The 21,325-nt window shown below is 42.8% G+C and overlaps 1 protein-coding gene across 7 annotated transcripts in view; it reads left to right on the top strand.

Annotated features, from left to right (window-relative positions):
- DNASE2B (deoxyribonuclease 2 beta) overlaps nucleotides 1-21,325 on the top strand; it is a 534,491-nt gene that overhangs the window by 80,631 nt on the left and 432,535 nt on the right. For all 7 annotated transcript variants that reach the window (XM_069641599.1, XM_069641595.1, XM_069641596.1 and 4 more), the window contains one exon: nucleotides 1,494-1,575. In XM_069641599.1, the coding sequence (XP_069497700.1) occupies nucleotides 1,494-1,575 (82 nt within the window). The remainder of the gene's footprint in view (nucleotides 1-1,493; nucleotides 1,576-21,325) is intronic.

Below are 21,325 nucleotides of genomic sequence, written 5' to 3'. Positions count from 1 at the left end.
GTTTCCACATGTGCATACATTGAGTGGACTTTGTCCTTTCCTCGTGTGGGGCTTGCTTATCCTGCAAGTTGACCTTCGTTTGGATTCTCAAAAATTTACTCTGCCCACTTTTGACAAAAAAGTCCAGATTTTCTGACTCCAAATTATGGCAGTCATTTACAATTTCAGGAAATGTAACTGTATTTACTGCAGTTTGCAAAATCTCTAAAGGGTCACCCCTCGAATTTAACCTAAGAAAGGACTACTACTCAAATAGATGGAAAATACTACAATGTATCACAAAGAAGAGAGTAGCCCTGCCCTCATAATGCCTCAAAAATGGACACCAAAGGTCATTATGGCAACTCAATATCGGAAATCAATTCTAACAACACACTCTGTTATTGCTTACAATATTCTGCAAATCTCTCAAGCAACCATTCATACAACACATTGTCATATATTTTAATCATATAGGTTTTACAAATCTCTCTCTATGTTTTTATCAACAGGGATAAACTTGGAAATTTGAGTTGCATTTTTAATATGTGCATGAATTGGCTTCAGTTTTGAATTAGTTTATCTCCTGATGAAGGCCCTTCATATTTTCTTGGAAGAAGCATTATGGGTGAATATATTCTAACCACTATGGGACGAAACACGTAGTGTCGACCCCCAAAAATCTTTCTGGTGATAACTTTTAATGTTTCCATCAAGTGATTGCAAGATGAAGTTAGACTGAATATATGGTCAGACAGTGAGACACACAGACACTATTCCCCCACACAGTGTATTTGAATACTGTTGTACTAAAAATTGTTTTGCACTTTAATGCACTATGCACTTTATGGCATATTGAAACATGTTTTTTGTAATGTTGCATTGAGAAGCACTTTTTTCTGCATTCTTGTACTTAAATGATCCATGTTGAGTAGTGTAATGTCTGTTTATGCATTTTAAAGAATGCATGTCTTTATAAGAATAACGTTTTTTTTAATATACGATGATGTGTTGTATGAATGGTTGCTTGAGAGATTTGCAGAACCTAGTTAGTAAGCACTAGCATTGTGCATTGTTGCAATTGATTTCTGATATTGAGTCACCATACTGAAATTTGGTGTCTATTTTTGAGGCATTACGAGGGTAGGGCTACTCTCTTCTCTGTGATGCTTTTTTGCAGTTTGGAAAAACTATATTTGACCAAGTGTGTTATGGAATGCGTTTCACTGCATCAAATTCATTCCTTTCATCAACCATGCAAAGAGACTGATTCATAAAGAAGTTAATAAGATTAACTCTGACTTACTCCTTGAAAGAGAAGAGTAAGGCAGGCATATGTCAAACTTACTCCTGGTAATTCTTTGTAAATCGGCAGAAGTTGTTGCATTGCCCCTTTTCTTCCTTTCATCAAGAGGCAGACAATATACAAAATGGTCTGTCTTCGATAATGTGTTTGGATTTAAAGCTTGTTTTGAAGTACTGGACAAACTGAACAGTTGCATTTTTTTTAATAGGACAACAGCACAGCCTATCTAATGTACAATGACGGGAGGCCAAACTCGAGAAACTACAGCACAAAGCTAGGACACACCAAAGGTAGGTTTTTCAGTTGCACACAATCGCCTCTTTATTACATTGGACAGGTGCAACTCAATGGACCTTCTTTTTTAGTTTTGGCTGTTAGGCAGTGATGAAAGTGCTGCCTATAAGCCAAAACTATTGTCACAGGAAGCAAAGAGAGGCGAGAGATGAGCTGTGAGGAGGGACACGCAGCCTGTGGGTGTTGTTTGGTTATTTCCCCAATCGTTGATGGCTCTGGCCATCCTAGTGCCTACGGTAATTCCTACCCACGATATGCCACTCCCCACCCCAACAGTCATTCCCCTGGAATCTCTTTGAGCTAGCTCTATGAAGGAGTAACACCACACATTGTCCCCTGAATGTCCTTCCAGGGTTATATCCAAGCAGTCTTCTGAGAGTAAATGGTTTAATTGCATGTTTACATGCACTACTGTTGTAATAAAAATGTCTTAACAAACTTTGCCTTTAGCCACTTGTTTTTATAAACAGTGTGTGTCTCTGGAATCTGACCAAAGAACAAGCATTGGCAAAGCCAACAGTGTTGGCATATGTATAGGCATTAGCCACACACTGAAATCGTATGCCCAGTTAATCATACCATTTTCTAGTTTTGTTTGTTTGTTTGTTTAGTTTTTGTTTTATTTATTTGTATATCGCACCGAACCCTGGAGTATCTGGGCGTGTTAGAACACATGCAGAAGTTGTTACAGACATAAACAACGCGGTAGAATTGCATTTACAATCGTAGCAACCATGGGGCAGGAGTACAGTTGGTTACGGACATAGAAGACATGGTATAATTACATTTATAAATGCTGCACTATTATGACCAGGCAGTACCGTTACGGCACTAACTGGCAAATGCCTCTCCCATGCAATCACAGCAGCAAAAATGGTTAACTTTGCCAATGCTTGTTTTAATTTCCCTCTTGGGATGGCTATTTGGGTAACTTCATTAACAATGGTAATTTTAGGATGTCATACCTAGGCAAATGTTGGGATGCACATACAGCTCCCATACAAGGCCAACCAATTCAGGCTAAGAAAAATCTATTAGCTCATGAGAAAAGTGAAGATACGCGGCTGTAGAAGGGGTGGGGAGCGCAGCTGGAGCAACACATGTATTTTTAAAGTAGTTCTAGAAGCTTAGGTTGGCCCAGGTCTAGGGCATGGGTGATATTGTGTAGCAGTAGTGAAATATAATGTATAACAATGAGAATGTACACGGTTGGCATGGGTGCGGTAAACATTGAAGAATCGCCATATTGGAAGTGAGGCCTAGGATTTTGTATTCTATGTTGGAGGTGTAGCAGCGCGGCATAATGAAAGGTTCCAATCATTTTCCCTTTCCCAAGCCCCAGTAGTGAAGCTGAGAATAGCAACATTATCTAATTGTATCAAGGTGTAGGCCTGTGGAACAAGAGTGGAATGTGAACGGCAGAGTGAGGGTAGGGCTGTGTCCTTCCTGAAGGACAAATCCATGGGAACTAGATCATAGGTTTCCAGCTGCCAAAATTCTCGGTTTAGAGTTAACCTGCTTTGAACTAAAAGAGAGCTCCGTACCAGTTTGGTTCTACGGGACCTTCTGATCCCTTTTTCGTTTTTGTATACAAAATAAATCTTGTTTTCCTTGCAAAGCGGTGCACTGAGACCTTTTTCCTAGAGGAGTGTTTTTACTGTCTGGTTGTTTGGACGTCTTGCCTTACACAAATTACATGGCAAGGGGGACACCATAGTTCATATATCGACTATATATATGTACCTCTAGACCTGAGTGATCATAGTATCATAGCATGCTGACTGCTGTTTTTAAATTGAGTGTTGGGATTGAGAGAGAATACAACATAAATTTACAAATCTGGTGGTCAACCCAATGAGGAAGCATGGTGTATCTCTAATGCAACACGTTTTAATGCTCATATTACTCACTATTTCCCACCCCTTATTTGGAAGACAAAATGGTGGAACTAATAGCCGATAACCTTTTGATTTTTGCACACATTTTATATCAGAGCTACCTCAAAAAGAGTGCAAAAAACCATTGACAGGTCATTGTTATAATTGTTCTTTTTTCTTAAATGATGAACTTGTTAAAGCAAAAAGAAAGAACTTCGGTCTATTTTGAGACAAATTAAAAAACCATTCTTATCTAGCCCCAAAATTGAAAGGCAAATTCGTACCACTTGCCCTCGTCATAAAAACTGGCATAAGGGCAACCGCAACACTCTTCTGCAGAAAGATGGAGAAGAGCTGCTGAAAATTATTACACAAAAACACTTGTGTATATTTAGAGTCTGATAAACAGATCAAACGTGGCTGAAGTAGAACTTCAGTGTACGTCAATTGCAGAGACATCTTGGGGGAATTATTATGATAAATTGTATAATCAAGAAAGCGTGACTTTGGCATCAATTGCCTTAACACTAATTGGTCTCTGAATTTTTCTTTGGAAGGTGTGGTCTGGTTTTTGAGAAGAGTCTCAAATTCAAGAGCTCCTGGCCCAAAAGAACTGAGTAACTATGCAATACAACAAGCTCTGGATGTGTGGGCAGCTCTTTTGTTCATCCTATTAGAAATCATGAAGAAACGTAAAACACCTGGAAGCTGTCGATAATTATCCCTATTTACAAAAAAGTAGACCACCTAAATCCATCAAACTACCACCTTATTGCTTTGCTCAACGCTGACAGTAAGATGTTCTTGGTACTTGCAGAAGTGGAGGAATGCGAGGTTGCGACTGGGCAGTTAGAGAAGTTCCAAACAGGATTTAGAAGAGGGACTGGAACTACTCTTAATGGCTTCATTATAGCTGCTTTATGGCAGAGTGCTTGGCGGTATGAAGCTCCACCAGTCTTCCTTCCATGCATTGACTTTTCGTTAGCCTTTGACACAGTTAATAGATCTTTGTTGTGAGCCAAATAGAATAAATTGAATATTCCAGAGGGCCTGTTGGCGATCCTTGTGTACCTACATACAGACACACAGATCCAACTAAGAGTAAATCAAAGTGGTGCCCTGACAAGACAATTTTAGACGTCAAGAGGTTTACGACAGGGATGCATATTGGCTCCTTGTCTGTTTAACCAATGTATGTCAGACATAGGAAACGTTTTAAGAGATTTATCTTTTGTGGCTCCGCTTATTGATTCTGCAAAAACCTGTTAGCTTTTAAAAGCAGATGATTTGATTCTATTAGACCATACTCAGCAGTGGCTCCAATATTTGATTGACATCATCCAAGATTATGCTGTGAATCAAGGGCTAGTAATAAATCACAACAAGACAATGATGATAAAATTCTCTAAAATGAACATAAAGACTTGTAATTATATGTGGAAAGTAGGTAACTTCCGTCCACAACTGGTGCAACAAGTAAAATATCTTGACTTTGTCTTTGGGGTACTCCAAATACACGGGGCATCTTTGAGAAACTAAAATCAAAGGCACTTATTTTGATGTTGCAGATTAAACACACTGATAGACAATATGGTAGATTCTTAGTAATACCACTTATCAATTTCATTAAAGTTAAAGTAATTCCCTCTTTACTCTATGGGTTGGAAGCCTTGCATCAGGTCCAGGGCATGGCTCTTGAAAAAATAGAATTTCTAGTATGGACAAACATTTTGCGATTACCTAATTCTGTTCCAACAGCGAGACTATGCTATGAACTAGGCCCAGTCTCTTTAGACGGCTGGTGGAAATGAAGATTATTACAGCTTTCTAAATATATCATATCTCCAGCAGTGGGATCTTTGTATAAGGATCTGCAAACTGTTATGAAGAAATGAAAGTATGACCCTGTCATCCAGTTCAGGGCTAAATGTGAACGCTTCTTAGCCACTTTTGGGGAATGGCTGATGTTTTAGTCAACAGCCGTCCTCAGTAAAACAATTCTTTGAAAGTGACTGGATAAATACAATCGATTTAACAAAGAGATTAGCAGTGCATGGCCTAGGGGGGGAAAGAAAGTGGTTATCTTCCACGATACCTATGTAGGTTTTCAAACGCATACGGTCAAACCCAGTTTTTACAGTCTAGGCTGTACCTGTTAACAATGGGAAAAATTATAACTATTTGCTCGAAGTTAAAAGACCAAATTCCCAGCTGTAGGTATTGTGAGTAGAACACTAGTGAATCCCTATATCACTTAATAATGAAGTGGTCAGTCTTAAATATAGAGGATTATTATATTTGGAAGAATCATACATAAAATAGATTCGCTCTCACTCCAAAGAATTTTGACAATGTCGATCGGCAGGCCACAAACTATTTTGACAAAGCAGTGATCAAATATTTGTATCATATTAATTTTATCAATTTGAAATGATGATTCTGAGTAAATATTTCTGTATATTTTTATAGTATTTTACCTACATTTCTATATTGAGTTTTTTTTTTAAAAAAAACTTTTTTATTATGAAAGAGGTTTACATGAAACCTTACACAAAGTACAAAATTAGAAAGAGATTTCATTATACAATTTTCATAACATTACAGAAAACTTTTCACAAGATACGAAAACAGAAAGAACATTTAATTTTCATATGCAAGTTTAATTGCATCATTTCAAAACCTCCCCAAAGAGATAATTAAAGACACATTTCCCCCCACATGTATATAGACCATATTGGTTCCTTAGAAAAACTAGTACAGAAGCTATCCACCTTTTTCCAGAATATCATACTCCTAATGTTAACAAGTGCCAAACAATTCAAGGTTTTCTGAACACCAGATAGATGGCAGAACCTGCAGAGCGAAGAAGTTGTATCGGCATGGGATGTCAACCAACAGTTGGTCCTCTCTCTAGTACGAATTTGGTTAAGTCTGAAAATGTAAGTATACACCCTACAATTTATTACAGGTGATGCGTTTCAGATCGAGAGACAGTTGATCTTTCCCATGCGGGTATTTAGCATATTCACAGAATGTAGAATAAGTGGATATCATATCAATAGTGTATTGCCAATCATCCCTAAATAGCTTAGCCTTGGCTGTGCCAGGTCTATGAATGAGCCATATAGCAAGCTCTGCATCTGGTTCTTATAGATTTCTATAGATGTTACAGACATGTCCTCCATCATTCTCTTCAAATTAATATACAATGTGTTACTGGAAGGTGAAAGAACTTTTGCATAATTAAAAATGATAACGAGCCTGCAGAGACATTAGGTCCAGGTCGTGGCATATGGCTGGATTTGGAATAGATTTTGCAAGACCCAATACAGTTTTCCAAATGAGGCACTGCATGGAATTAAGAAAGGGCTCAAGGTCTATAGAAGTTATATCTACGCAATACAAAAGTGAGGGCTCAACTTTGGCAAGATAGTACTTCAAGATTGGTTAGATTCAAAATCTACACAGTTTAGCGTATATACGCTTCACCTGAGACAGTAAGGGAATTAACCTTGACCTCGAAGAAATTTTCCACAGAGACAGAGAATTCAAATTTGGCAAATTGTAGCCCAAATAACGCATGTACGAGATCAGCTCTACTCCAACCCCTCCCAAAGTCCACCCAAACATTTTGGGTTGAGTGTAATTGGAGAAGATCATGATTCTCGATTTGGATCCATTTGCCTTAGGATTGTTCCTTATGGCATAAAGATGGAACATTTCCAGCTTGCGTTGTAAACCTCGCAGAGTCCTTTGAAACAGGATGATGTCATCTGACAAGGCAAGTCAGTGTATGCTTCCATGCACCGGTTTAACAGGGAAGATGTAATTCCCCTGCCATAAGTCCTCTATACCACTATGATAAGAATTAAACAAAGTAGGGGCCAAGGTACAGCTTTGTCTGACTCCCAGGTTGACCAAAATAGAACTGGAAACTACGATTCTTAGTAGTTTCCTAAACCGGTACATTCTTAGTAGTTTCCTAAGCCGGTCCGATAGCACATTGAGTAGAGCGCTTGCTTTGACATCTGTGCAGGGACTGCTGGCACAGGTTTGAATCCCGGCAGGGCCAAACTCAACCTATCATCCTTTCGAGGTCGATAAATGAGCACCACACACTGTGGGTAATAATAAGCAGCGCTCAGATAACTGAGGGTTCATAGCTCTATAGAAATGCTAAATTATTATCATTATTATTCTTGGTTCAATCGGATCTTCAAAGTCGGTTTTGATGTAATAAAGCTATAGGTTGAACCAATTTCAGTGGTACCTTGCAATTCAGTAATTTGGAGCACAACTTAGGGCATACCACACAATCAAATGCCGATGTCATATCTAGCAAAGCCATATAGATGTTACCAGCTTGCTTATATTTGACACTAAGTAGAAGGTGGACCAGAATCGTGGCAGTAACAAGGTACCCATGTACCTCCGAAAGCCAACCTGGGGCTGAGAAAGGATGTGATTTAAATTCAAGGCAGTGTTGAGTTCTCTTAATAGGAGTGGAGAAAACACCTTACTTACAGAGTTGATTAAAATGATCAGTCTGTGATAGGATGGATCACCGTTTTCACCCTTTTTATAAATCGGTATAATCACTGACTGGATCCAGGAGGTATGGAACAATATGGGTTTTATAAATCTCCTCGAAGAAAGGCCCACATTTCAGGATCCCTTCTGAAAATAAAAGGTGGTAATCCATCGGGGCCAGGAGCCCTTGAAGGTTTCAGTTTGGTCCCAGTAAGGTCTTCCTCGGTCCATGGACAAGATTCAGATGTAAAAGGACCTTTAGTGGGGTCAATCAAACTCCAAAACTCAGCGGGTAAGGAGAATTTTTTGGTATAATAGGAGAGCCATATTGGCTCTGGAATACCACTGACACTACCCAGACTCCTGGTTCCAGCGGTATGATTTATACGCAGCCAAAATGGTCTAGAGTCGCCATTAATAAGAGAACCCAACATGGCTTCATTGTCCCTCAAGTACATGTTATACTTGATCGATTTCACCAGATTTTTATGATGTTGACATATATGTTTTTATTATATCTGGTACTCTTCCTTAGAGAGACCCTCAGCCCCAAGGTTCCCGATCTTCTGTCATTTTTCATACTTCGAGATCGCAATCCTTTCATCAAAATAATGAGGGTAGATCTTTTTAGAGGACCTTTCCTGCTCAAACACTAAACATCTAATACAATGGCCTATGGTCATACCTAGTGGATCCAAGTCGGCCAAGTAAGGAGGATTAGACCCTTCCTCAGACTCATCTCTATCAAATGGTTTCGAAAAGTCGGAGCCCTCTTCATAAGGAACAAGACAAGTTTTTTGTAGGTTTTGTTGTCCGAGCAGCATGAAAACCTTCTAATTCCTGGAACTACTGGAAGCGAAAGCGGAAACAAGTCATGAGTGGGAAGAGAAATTGAAAGGTTGAATAAGATCATCAAATGGTCACCCAAACTTGGGTCAAAGCAACAGAGCCTCCCACTCATGGGTTTTAAAGAAGAAGAAACAAAGTAGTAGTCAATACAGGATGTGGAATTGCCCCTATGACAAGTATACATTTGAAAGGTACCCTGTATGGGAGGATCCAGTTGTATCAATTCCAAATCAGTCATAAATGAGTCCACATAGCGCCATGTGTAGCAGAACATTGCTTGCAGTGAAAATATTTACTGTTGTAATTGGACCCTTCAGAACAGTTGGAATCAAAATCTCCCTCCATGATTATTGCGTGATCATGACCCTCCACCAACCAAGCCTCTAGGACATTGTTTAAGTTTGTTTGTTTGTTTGATTATTTATTTATAGGGCGCTCCCCACCCAAAGGTATCTGGGCGCCTTACAAGAATATGCATTTTCTTACTTACAATACAGGTAGGAAAGAACATGATATATTCCAATAAAGTTATAGTACATGGTTATTACAATACAGTTATAATACATAGTTAACTCTTATTTACAGTGGAGAGAAGGATACGTGCGTGTTGCAGCAAGTTTATAATATAATGTCAGGGTGCGTGTCGATGCAGATGGACACGATGAGAGAGACATAGGTGTGCACAAACGGCTGGATGTGGGAGGCGATCTAACAGGATGGGAGGTCTTTGGAGGTTAGCCAAAGTTTAGTGTTTTTCCTGAATTTGTAGAAGGATTGGTCGGCTCTTAAGGTGATGGGTAGAGAGTTCCACAGCTGGGCTGCCAAGACAGGGAATCTGCTGCCCCCTGCTCTTTTCAGCTTAAATCTGGGTACTCTCAGGCATCTGGAGTTAGTGGATCTGGTAGGTCTTAAGGGAATGTTCTTGGTGAATTCTTTGACAAGGTATTGTGGGGCTGTGTTGTTGAGGCATTTGTAGGTTAGGGAAGCTGTTTTGAGTTGAATTCTATCCATGATGGATAGCCAATTGTTGTTACGCCTAGACATAGAAATGTGCGTCCTCCTGGCAATGCCCAGTGCTGTTCTGAGAGAATTGTTCTGGAGAATCTGGAGTTTGTTGGTGATGTATTTACTGGCACCTAGGTACAATGTGTTGCAGTAATCGATTTCTGACAGAATAAGAGCTCTGGCCAAAGTCAAACAGCTTTCTGTGGAAAGAAAAGGTTTGCAGGCGTGGATCTGCTTACAGGTGTATGCTGTTGCCGAAGCCGTAGCACTGACTTGTTTGCGCAGGTTCAAGGAGGTGTCTAAGTAGAAGCCCAGTGTTTTTATCTCCTTCGCCACCTTGATGTCATTGCTATCAATGTTGAAAGAGAGATATTGATTACTCAGTTTCTTCTGATTGGATGGGGTGGCTAGGAGTAGAAGCTCAGTCTTCTCATCAGTCAGGCACAGACCATGAGTGGTCATCCAAGCCTGAATGATGAGGTATATTTTGTTCACCACTGCTAGATTGGTCTCGTAATCGCCTGTCAGAGGTATAAGGATCTGGGTGTCATCTTCATAATTAGTGTAGGTGACACCCAGATGGTCTAAGTAATCAATTAATGGTTTGGCAATACACAAGATCCTTGCGGCACACCGCAGGTTATGGGGATAGGGTCTGCTGCTCCAGATGATGAAAAAACTCTCATCAATCTATTGTTTAAGAAGGATTGGATCCATGCTGTTGCTTCTGTTGAAAATTGCGCCGCTGATGAAAGGTGTTTGCAAAGCACCTTGTGATCGACCAAGTCAAAAGCAGCTGACAAGTCCAACAGGAGCAAGAGTGCAGATTTTCCTTTGTCTTTTAAGTCTTCAATCTGGGTCTTCAGGTCAATCAGGGCTGTTTCAATACCATGTTGAGGTCTGAAGCCTGATTGTCAGAGTCCAAGTAAGTTATAAGTCTCTAAGTAGGATTGAATCCGGATATAGGCTACCTTATCGATGATCTTAAGCAGGAAGGGGACAGTTATGATGGGTCTGAAATTGGTAGGGATACTTGGGTATAAGGACGGTTTCTTTAGAAGAGGGAGTACCCATGAATTTTTCAGGTTGGTAGGGACGGTGCATGTATGGAAGGATAGGTTGATAAGCGTGGTGATAAAGGAAGCAAGTTCACTGGCAGCCTCCTTGATAGTAGATGCTGGGCAAGAGTCTCCTTGGCAGTTGGATGGTTTCAGTGAAGCAATAATGTTTTCCACATCAAGGGTGGATACGTGGGTGAATCTAAAAGGGTGAGGAGGTATGGGCTGGTCAGGACACCTTTTAGTGATGTTTACTTGAGTGGGGAGGTTACTTTTTTTTGTGATTATTTTGTTTTGTAATAAGGTGATCTTGTTAGCTAGTGTGTCTTGGATTTTGGTACACCAAGTTTTGTCTTTAATGCAGTTGTCTCCTGGAGGGGTTGGGGATTCCAGTTCTCTTAGTATGGTAAAAAGTTCTCTGGAGCTTGAACTGGCTTTCTCAATCCTATTGTTGTAGGTGTTACTTTTGCCTAGTAGGATTTCATTTTTGTAGTTCGCTGTGATTTTAAGTAGGTTGTCTTTGTTGGAAGTGGTAGGATTGTTTTTCCAGGACGTTTGGAGTTTTCTTTTTTCATTACGTAAGGCTTTAAGTTTACCAGGTGTTCAAGTGTGCTTTAGGTTTGCCTATGCGCAGCTTGATGGCGCAATTTTGTCTAGCGCTGAGGTGATGGTTTTATTGTAAACTTCCACTAATTCTTTTGGATTTGGAAGTGGCAGGTAGAGGGTTGAGTAGCGGCTGGAGAAATGGCTTGAGCTTTTCCACCGTGATGTTCCTTTTATTTCTGGTTGGGATCGGAGGAGCGATGGGGTTCTGTTTAATTGGTAGTTTGCAATTTTGGATAGTAAATGAGAGCAGGCAGTGGTCAGTTTAAGGAAGTGGATCGATGGACGATATGGTGGTTTCACAATTGAGGTCCGCTATCCAATCTGGGCTTCTTCCTTTATCATGAGTGGGGAGGAGTACACTGTCATGATCTCTGCTTCCAAAAGGTCAGGGTTTTCCCAACTCCCTTGGAAGCAGATCCATAACCCAGGTTCCGAGTGCCAACCAGTCCCAATTGGAACCTTTTGGACCCAGTCCTGGCGCCAGTGGCACCAGGCTCATAAATATGCCCAGTCCCAGCGTTGGAAGCGCCGGGCTCATAATGCTTGGGTGGACTTACCTGCAGCAGACCATGCTGCTTACTTGCCTGCCAGTTGAGCCTCTGATCCTCTTCTGTTTGGAACTACTTTTCCTGTTGGCAGGGGCAGGAGCCACTCCCTAGATTCAGAACACTGGAACTCTTCTGGAAAGCAGGAACTCTTTTCTTACCTAGGCGTGGCTGTGGAAGGAGACACCTAAGCACTACAGGAGGCTATTTAAACCACACCCGATGGATGAATCTTGCTTTGCGTTATTCTGCATCCTCTGCAGCAGAACGCTCATCGTGTCTTCTGCATCTGATCCTGGGCCTAAGGAAAAAGGCTTACCATCCTGAATCCAGTCTTCAGCAACACCTATAAAGACAATAAAGAACAGGTTAGCATTACGGTCTTCAGTGACAGCTCTTCACTTACCTGGTCCATCGGCTGTCACCAACGCCTCGCGCTGCATTCCAGCATCTGAAAGACAAAGGCTTACCTACTCTTCGTGCGCTCCGGAGGTCTTCACACTGCATTCCGGCATCTGAAAGACAAAAGCTTAACAACTCTTTGCACGCTCCGGAGGCCTTCAGCGCTGCATCCCGCATCTGAAAGACAAAACAAGGTGCGTTTAAAGACATTGGGGAACTTTAATACTCACGTGCCATTACTCCTTTCCACATCTAACCCAGTGGGTATTCCGGCACCCTGCAGCCGCTCCGAACTTGTACCTGCAAAATAAAAAGACAGTTAGAGCGCATCGTGAAGCAGGCAACAAGCGCTTACTTACGTGCTTCCAGGCGCTTCTATTCATCACACGGGCTCCATCTTCAACTCACTTCAGCCCGTCATCCGCCATCGCCGGAACCCTGCAAAACAAGAAACATCATTACTAAAGACTTTAAAGACATTAGAATTACTCGAAACTTACCGTTCGTGCAGTAAACGACGGACAGCAGTCCTCTGAAGTCAAGAGGCCTGCTCCCCTTATCCAGTGAAGAAACTGGTTACAGCACCCTGCCCCGAGGCAGATGGAGAGCACGGCGTTCACTTACCTAAGGTGAGAGCGTTAACCTTTGGGGTTCTACAGGAGAAGAGAAAGGGAAGAAGAGAGAGACATTCAATAACCCAGTTCCTTAATCCCATATTTTCTATCTGCAGACATCTTACGCTTCGAGTCAGACATACAGTGCACAGAGGTCCAGCCCAAAGAGCCAGCCGTGTGTTACACATCACCTTTGAAGATACGGTATACGCCCAGTCAAGACCGGCGCCTCTACGGGAATCAGGTGAGCATTACAGAACGCAAAGCCTACCACAAAACTCCCGTCCAGGCGCTATGGAAACCTCGTATACCGACCAGCTAGCCCAGTTACTTGGGGAACTAAGGGCAGAAGTGCATGCAGCCCGTCAGGAAACGAACGCTCTAAGAAGGGAACTGATTATTTCCAAGGAGCGAACAGATGATCTCGCTAGACAATTGCTACAGTCACAAGCCGGACAGACCCCGTTACCCGCATCTGGGGGAAATCTTCCTTCTACATCCTCTATGAATCCAGTGCAGATCAACCTACCTGGGAATGTACCTCTGGCTCCGCCCGAACGATTTTCTGGTGACCCAAAGAGGTTTGCAGTATTTATCAATCAGTGCCGGTTGCATTTCTTATGCCGGCCAGCAGCCTTTCCAACTGATCAAGCTAAAGTAGCTTTCGTGCTTTCGTACCTTAGTGGCAATGCGGCAGACTGGTCGATCCCTCTAGTAAATCAAGATGATCCGGTCCTCCATGATTTTCAAGCTTTTCAGCTCAGTATGGAAAAACTGTTCGCAAGACATTCACAGGGGCAGGCCTTGGACAATGAGCTTCTTTCTTTGCGACAAGGTAATCAAGACCTTTTGGCTTATATTGCGTCTTTCAACAGACTGATAGTGGAAACTCAATGGCCTGAGGACAAAAGGATTACACTGTTTTATAGAGGTCTACGTGGAGAGCTCAAAGATGTGTTAGCCCAAGTAGTGAATCCCCCACAAGATTGTTCGGACTATATAGACTTAGTCGTTCAAATAGATCACAGACTGCAGAACAGGAAGGCCGATCGTTCCAAGTTTGATGCTCGAGTATTTTCCAAACCGCCAACTCCTTCCAAAGGAGTAGACTCCGGGGAACCCATGCAAATAGGGGGTCTGAAAGGTCCTCTAACACAAAAGGAGCGGGAAAGGAGAAAACAGTTGCAATTATGCCTCTATTGTGGAAACTCAGGGCACTTTCTTCGAGACTGTCCGGTGAAACCTGCCAAGAAGGCAGTAGGAGCTGCAGTTACCAAAGTTACAAACTCTGAGCAGGGAAACGACCTCGCCCGACAAGAATAGAGGTCCTCTTGCCGAGCGTGAAAACCAGTTCCGTGACCTCGCATTTCGTGATACCTATGGTCCTCATTAGCCCTGATAATCCGGATCGATTACATGCAATTGAAGCTTACGTCGACAGCGGTGCCATCGGCAATTATGTGGATCATGAAATGGTTTTGAGGATGAATCTAACTCTTTGTCCCAAGGCTGTAAAGGACGTCATTACCACGGTGGATGGTACGGAGATAGCCTCCGGGCCAGTAACGCATACCACTCAAGAGGTGACGCTAGTAAGTCAAGATGGACACCATGAGAAGATCGTGTTCGATGTGATCAAGGCCCCTCAGTTTCAGATTATTCTGGGAATACCTTGGTTAGAGAAACACAATCCTCTGATCGATTGGCGAGCAAGAACAGTCCAGTTTCCAGAATGTGTCTCTACTTGTCACCCTCCACCTGGTGTTGCACTGGCAGCAATTTCTTCAGAGACTCCCCAGTTACCTCCCGAATACCTAGAATACCAAGATGTTTTCCGGAAGGATCAGGCTAACTCTCTACCTCCTCATAGGTCTTATGACTGCCAGATAGACCTGATACCTGGATCTACTCCTCCTTGTAGTAGAATTTATGCCCTCACCGAGCCTGAGAACCTTCACCTTCGACAATACCTGGATCAATACCTGGCAAATGGGTTTATTCGTCCTTCCAAGTCCCCTGCTTCTTCAGCTTTGTTCTTCGTTCCAAAAAAGGAAGGAGACCTTAGAACTTGTATAGATTATCGCTCCCTGAACCAGATCACCGTTAAGAATAGATATCCGTTACCTTTGATCCCTGAACTCCTGGACCAAGTCAGAAAAGCATGCATATATACAAAGCTGGATCTTAGAGGGCTTACCACTTGGTACGAGTAAAAGAGGGCGATGAATGGAAGACGGCCTTCCGCACCAAGTATGGGCTATTTGAATATCAGGTCATGCCCTTCGGACTTTGCAATGCCCCGGCCGCCTTTCAATATTTTATGAACGATGTCCTCAGAGAGCTCATAGATATGTGTGTTGTTGTTTTCATTGACGACATCCTCGTTTATTCTTCATCGGAATCTGAACATCGGAAACACATGAAAATGGTCCTCGAAAGATTGCGTCAACACAAACTTTTCGCTAAGTTGGAAAAATGTGTTTTCAACGTGACTGAAGTTGAATTCTTGGGATTCATATTATCACCTGGCGGAGTGCGTATGGATTCAAAGAAGGCCGATGCAGTTCTCAAATGGCCATCACCATCCTCCGTAAAAGGTGTGCAAAGCATGTTAGGCTTCGCTAACTTTTACCGCAGGTTTATCCCCGAATTCTCTCGAATAGTCCAGCCCATCACTGCCTTGTTAAAGAAAAACAAACGTTTTGAATGGTCTACCGAGGCGGAACAAGCTTTCCAGGATTTGAAGACTAAATTTATCTCTGCACCAATCTTAAAACACCCTCGCCCCGAACTCCCCTACATCGTGGAAACTGATGCCTCAAGCCTTGCCATGGGGGCAGTTCTATCACAAAAGGACCCGGTAACCAAACAGTTGCATCCCGTGGCATTTTGGTCCCGAAAATTCTCGCCTCCTGAAATCAATTACACGATTACTGACAAGGAACTTCTGGCTATCAAGTCTGCCTTTAAGGCTTGGCGGCATTATCTGCTGGGGGCCCGACACAACGTTACTGTGATTACGGATCACCGAAACCTGCAATATTTGAAAACCGCAAAAGCCCAATCCTCTAGACAACTCCGTTGGGCATTATTCTTTGCCGAGTTTGACTTCATAATTACCTATCGACCTGGTACAAAGAACGGTAAAGCTGATGCCCTTTCACGGATGGGAGTGGAAGAACACTTGATCAACCCTAAACCTGTACCAATCATTCCCGAACAAAGAATTCTGGGTGTAATCGCCACAGAATCCATAGAGGAAGTTAAGGATAAAGCCAGGCAACTTGTAACTCCAGCAGACATACAGAATTGGCATCTGCATGGAAAGGACTTTGCAGTAAAGGACAACTTATTGTATTTCCAAGAACGATTATACCTACCCAGCACAGATTTACAGAAAAAAGTAATCTCTTGTTATCACGATTCTTTAATGGAAGGACAACCCGGTATGGCCAAGACCTCAGAAAAGATCAAGCGCTACTTCTGGTGGCCGTCTTGGAAAAAAGATATCAGAGACTTTATAATGTCCTGTGGAGTATGCGCCCAAAACAAGAGTCAAAAGGAAAGACCAGCAGGCCTCTTACGCCCTATTGACATCCCACCTCGCCCTTGGCATACGCTTTCTATGGACTTCATCACTGATCTACCTCCATGCTCCGGATACAATACGATTCTAGTAATCGTGGACTTATTCTCCAAGATGGCGCATTTCATTCCGCTCAAAGGCTTGCCAACAGCAGCAACTCTGGCCCGAGAATTTCTCGAAAACATCGTCCGACTGCACGGTTTTCCTTCGGTTCTAATTTCGGATTGAGGTAGTCAATTTATTTCTCATTTTTGGCGAAGTTGCTGTCGGTCGGCTCAAATTGATGTGAGACTATCGACCAGTCACCACCCTCAGACCGACGGACAAACCGAGAGGACCAATCAAACTCTGGAACAGTATTTACGCTGCATGCTGCAACAAACTGAAAAAACTTGGAAAGACATCCTTTGGATAGCCGAATATGCCTACAATAACTCTGTCCATTCGGGAACTGGGAAAACCCCGTTTTTTCTTTTGTACGGCAGTCACCCTCGAACCTCGGAGTTGGATCCCCTCCAAGATCTTGAAACACCAGCAGTAGACTACCTGCATTCTACAATCACCCAAGCCTTTAAGGAAGCTGTTTCTCACCTTCAAAGGGCTAAAGAACAATACAAGAAAGGAGCAGATCAACATCGGAAGGAAGCCCCTCAATATCAAGTAGGGGATCAAGTCTGGTTATCCACCAAATATCTACCTCTAAAAGGGCCACGCACATTCAACCCAAGATACCTTGGTCCCTATTCCATCACTACCATAGTAAACCCAGTAGCGGTCAAGTTGGACTTGCCCCCGCACATGAAGATACATCCGGTCTTCCACGTCTCTCTATTAAAACCCGTGCAACCTCAAACCCGACTAACTAAATCTCCAAAACCTATCCTAGTTGATGGAGAACTCGAGTTTGAAGTCAAAAGCATTCTGGACTCCAAGATCTCCAAATCTAAACTATTTTACCTAATTGACTGGAAAGGCTACGGCCCCCAAGAGAGATCCTGGGAACCTGCTGAATATGTCCACGCTCCTCGCCTAATCAAAAGATTTCACCTAACATTTCCTGACAAGCCAAAACCCCCGGAGAAGCCCGGTTTGGGAGGGGCCTTGAGGGGGGGTACTGTCATGATCTCTGCTTCCAAAAGGTCAGGGTTTTCCCAACTCCCTTGGAAGCAGATCCATAACCCAGGTTCCGAGTGCCAACCAGTCCCAATTGGGACCTTTTGGACCCAGTCCTGGCGCCAGTGGCACCAGGCTCATAAATATGCCCAGTCCCAGCGCTGGAAGCGCAGGGCTCATAATGCTTGGGTGGACTTACCTGCAGCAGACCATGCTGCTTACTTGCCTGCCAGTTGAGCCTCTGACCCTCTTCTGTTTGGAACTACTTTTCCTGTTGGGTGGGGCAGGAGCCACTCCCTAGATTCAGAACACTGGAACTCTTCTGGAAAGCAGGAACTCTTTTCTTACCTAGGCATGGCTGTGGAAGGAGACACCTAAGCACTACAGGAGGCTATTTAAACCACACCCGATGGATGAATCTTGCTTTGCGTTATTCTGCATCCTCTGCAGCAGAACGCTCATCGTGTCTTCTGCATCTGATCCTGGGCCTAAGGAAAAAGGCTTACCATCCTGAATCCAGTCTTCAGCAACATCTATAAAGACAAGAAAGAACAGGTTAGCATTACCGTCTTCAGTGACAGCTCTTCACTTACCAGGTCCATCGGCTGTCACCAACGCCTCGCGCTGCATTCCGGCATCTGAAAGACAAAGGCTTACCTACTCTTCGTGCGCTCCGGAGGTCTTCACACTGCATTCCGGCATCTGAAAGACAAAAGCTTACCAACTCTTCGCACGCTCCGGAGGCCTTCGGCGCTGCATCCCGCATCTGAAAGACAAAACAAGGTGCGTTTAAAGACATCGGGGAACTTTAATACTCACGTGCCATTACTCCTTTCCACATCTAACCCAGTGGGTATTCCGGCACCCTGCAGCCGCTCCGAACTTGTACCTGCAAAATAAAAAGACAGTTAGAGCGCATCGTGAAGCAGGCAACAAGCGCTTACTTACGTGCTTCCAGGCGCTTCTATTCATCACACGGGCTCCATCTTCAACTCACTTCAGCCCGTCATCCGCCATCGCCGGAACCCTGCAAAACAAGAAACATCATTACTAAAGACTTTAAAGACATTAGAATTACTCGAAACTTACCGTTCGTGCAGTAAACGACGGACAGCAGTCCTCTGAAGTCAAGAGGCCTGCTCCCCTTATCCAGTGAAGAAACTGGTTACAGCACCCTGCCCCGAGGCAGATGGAGAGCACGGCGTTAACTTACCTAAGGTGAGAGCGTTAACCTTTGGGGTTCTACAGGAGAAGAGAAAGGGAAGAAGAGAGAGACATTCAATAACCCAGTTCCTTAATCCCATATTTTCTATCTGCAGACATCTTACCCTTCGAGTCAGACATACAGTGCACAGAGGTCCAGCCCAAAGAGCCAGCCGTGTGTTACACATCACCTTTGAAGATACGGTATACGCCCAGTCAAGACCGGCGCCTCTACGGGAATCAGGTGAGCGTTACATAATCTTTGAGTAAGGCCTAGGTCGGACAACGAGTTAGCCAGTGTTATGGCAGGTTGGTCATTAGGGTCGTTGAGCCCCAAGTTAAAGTCACCTAGTATTAGAACTTGTGAGGAGGGTTTCGTGAGAAGTTGGCCATATAGTTGTGGATGGAGTACCTAGCAGGATTCCAGTATACGTTAACAAGTAAAAACTCTAACTTCAACCAAGGACAACAAATTCTCACTGCCAGGATACCATCTTTAGCCCACCAAAGTTCAGATATTAAATTGAAAGCAAGATCAATGGCTATGACCATTAGGGCGGCCCAGCTCATCCAGAGTGGCCGGCAAACTATATGTTTGAAGTGGCCCCAGATCCATTTTTACAGTAAACATGGGTTCTCGTAGAAAAATTACATTAATATTCCTTAAAGACCTGGAGCTTTCCCACATAAGATTCAGATTGACAGAGCCACAAACATTCCAGGATATAAACTTAATTGACATTCCTTTGTCAGGAGTAATTCAGGCCCTGCCTCAAAGCAAGAACAGTTTTGAGGGCTGACTCGGTGGAAATAGGTGGCTATCTTGTGTGGGAGGATTCAGAGGATAAGGCCCTAACCAACCAATCTGGCTTCTGTACAGGTTTTTTACTTTCGATCCGAAGATTTAGCATCCTTAAACTGGTATACTTGTCACCATGGATGTTGACGCACTCTACACCTCCATCCCACAACTAGACCGTTTGGAAGGCCTCATATCTGTTTTGCGTATCCTGAAGAACCACCTAACAAGTTTATTTTAGAATGTGCCAGAATTGCTATAACAGAGAATTTCTTCCTCTTTAAGAAACAGATGTACATCCAGAACAAAGGGGTTATTATGGGAGCTACTTTCGCCCCAGATGTGGCCAATCTATACATGGCAAATATTGAAACAAAGTTCTTCTTTTCAGGTATCAGTCACCTCACCAACAACATCCTAACTTGGAAGAACTACAACAACAATGTATTCCTCATCTGTAGGGGCACATCAGCAGAACCAAATGAGTTTCACCAATGGATAAGCAACTGTGATAGAATCATCAAGTTCACGATAGAAAGTAATTCACAGTCAGTAAACTTCTTAGATTTCAAGATCCATAAAGACAGTGGTTGTCTACGCACTACCCTGTTCAGAAAACCAACAGATAATAACAGCCTCTTACATTACATCATTTCCATCCAGAAGGGCTAAAAATCAATCTACCATATGGCCAATTCCTGAGAATTCAGAGGAATTGCTCAGTGAAAAAAGAGTTTGAGACACATGCTGAACACCTAAAACACAGACTCATTTCCAGAGGGTATCCACATAAGCTGCTGAAAAACAACTATAAACGAGCCACTAACACTGACAGGGATATTTGCCTAAGCTTGAACAAAGAGACAACCCCCGAGAGACTGATATGAGTTACACCTTTCAGCCCTATCAATAATGCCATTAAAAACATCATTCACAAAGACTGACACTTGGTTAATCAGAGTGGCTGGCACCTTATAAAAAAGAAACATGTTTGCTTTAAAAAAAAAACTACAACCTGAAGCAAAAGCTAGTACACACATACAGACATACAGAGGTTGAAACAACAGTACGCAGTACCTAGGGTTTACCCCAGGTCATGGGTCACTACAAAGGGGGCACATGTGAGGCCTGTCAGTTTACTAATACCAAACATTTCCTTGAACATGGACACATAAAGTGGAAACTTCAAACCCACGCAAAGTGTAACACCAAAAATGCCATTTATATTATTAAATGACCATTTGATTTACTATATATTGGAAAAACTAACAGGCCAGTCCAACAACATATATCAGAGCACGGGTCGTGCATCAGGAACAAAATTAATGACAAACCGCTGGTTGAACATTATATCAGAAAGGGACACACAGACCGAGATATAAGACGGTTTATAATACAGACCATTAAACCACACCCTAATTGTGGAAACTTGCTGAACAGCTACACAGACTGGAACAGAGATGGATATATCACTTGAACACTGTCAAGCAGGGCCTGAACATTTCTGTAGAGTGGAATTAGTTAATTTTCGCATAATCCATAAAACAGATGAGGAGCTC

Source organism: Ambystoma mexicanum, chromosome 1q (assembly GCF_040938575.1).
Source record: "Ambystoma mexicanum isolate Mex_15411 chromosome 1q, UKY_AmexF1_1, whole genome shotgun sequence".
Classification (NCBI taxonomy): domain Eukaryota; kingdom Metazoa; phylum Chordata; class Amphibia; order Caudata; family Ambystomatidae; genus Ambystoma; species Ambystoma mexicanum.
This window is presented reverse-complemented; position numbering and strand designations above follow the sequence as displayed.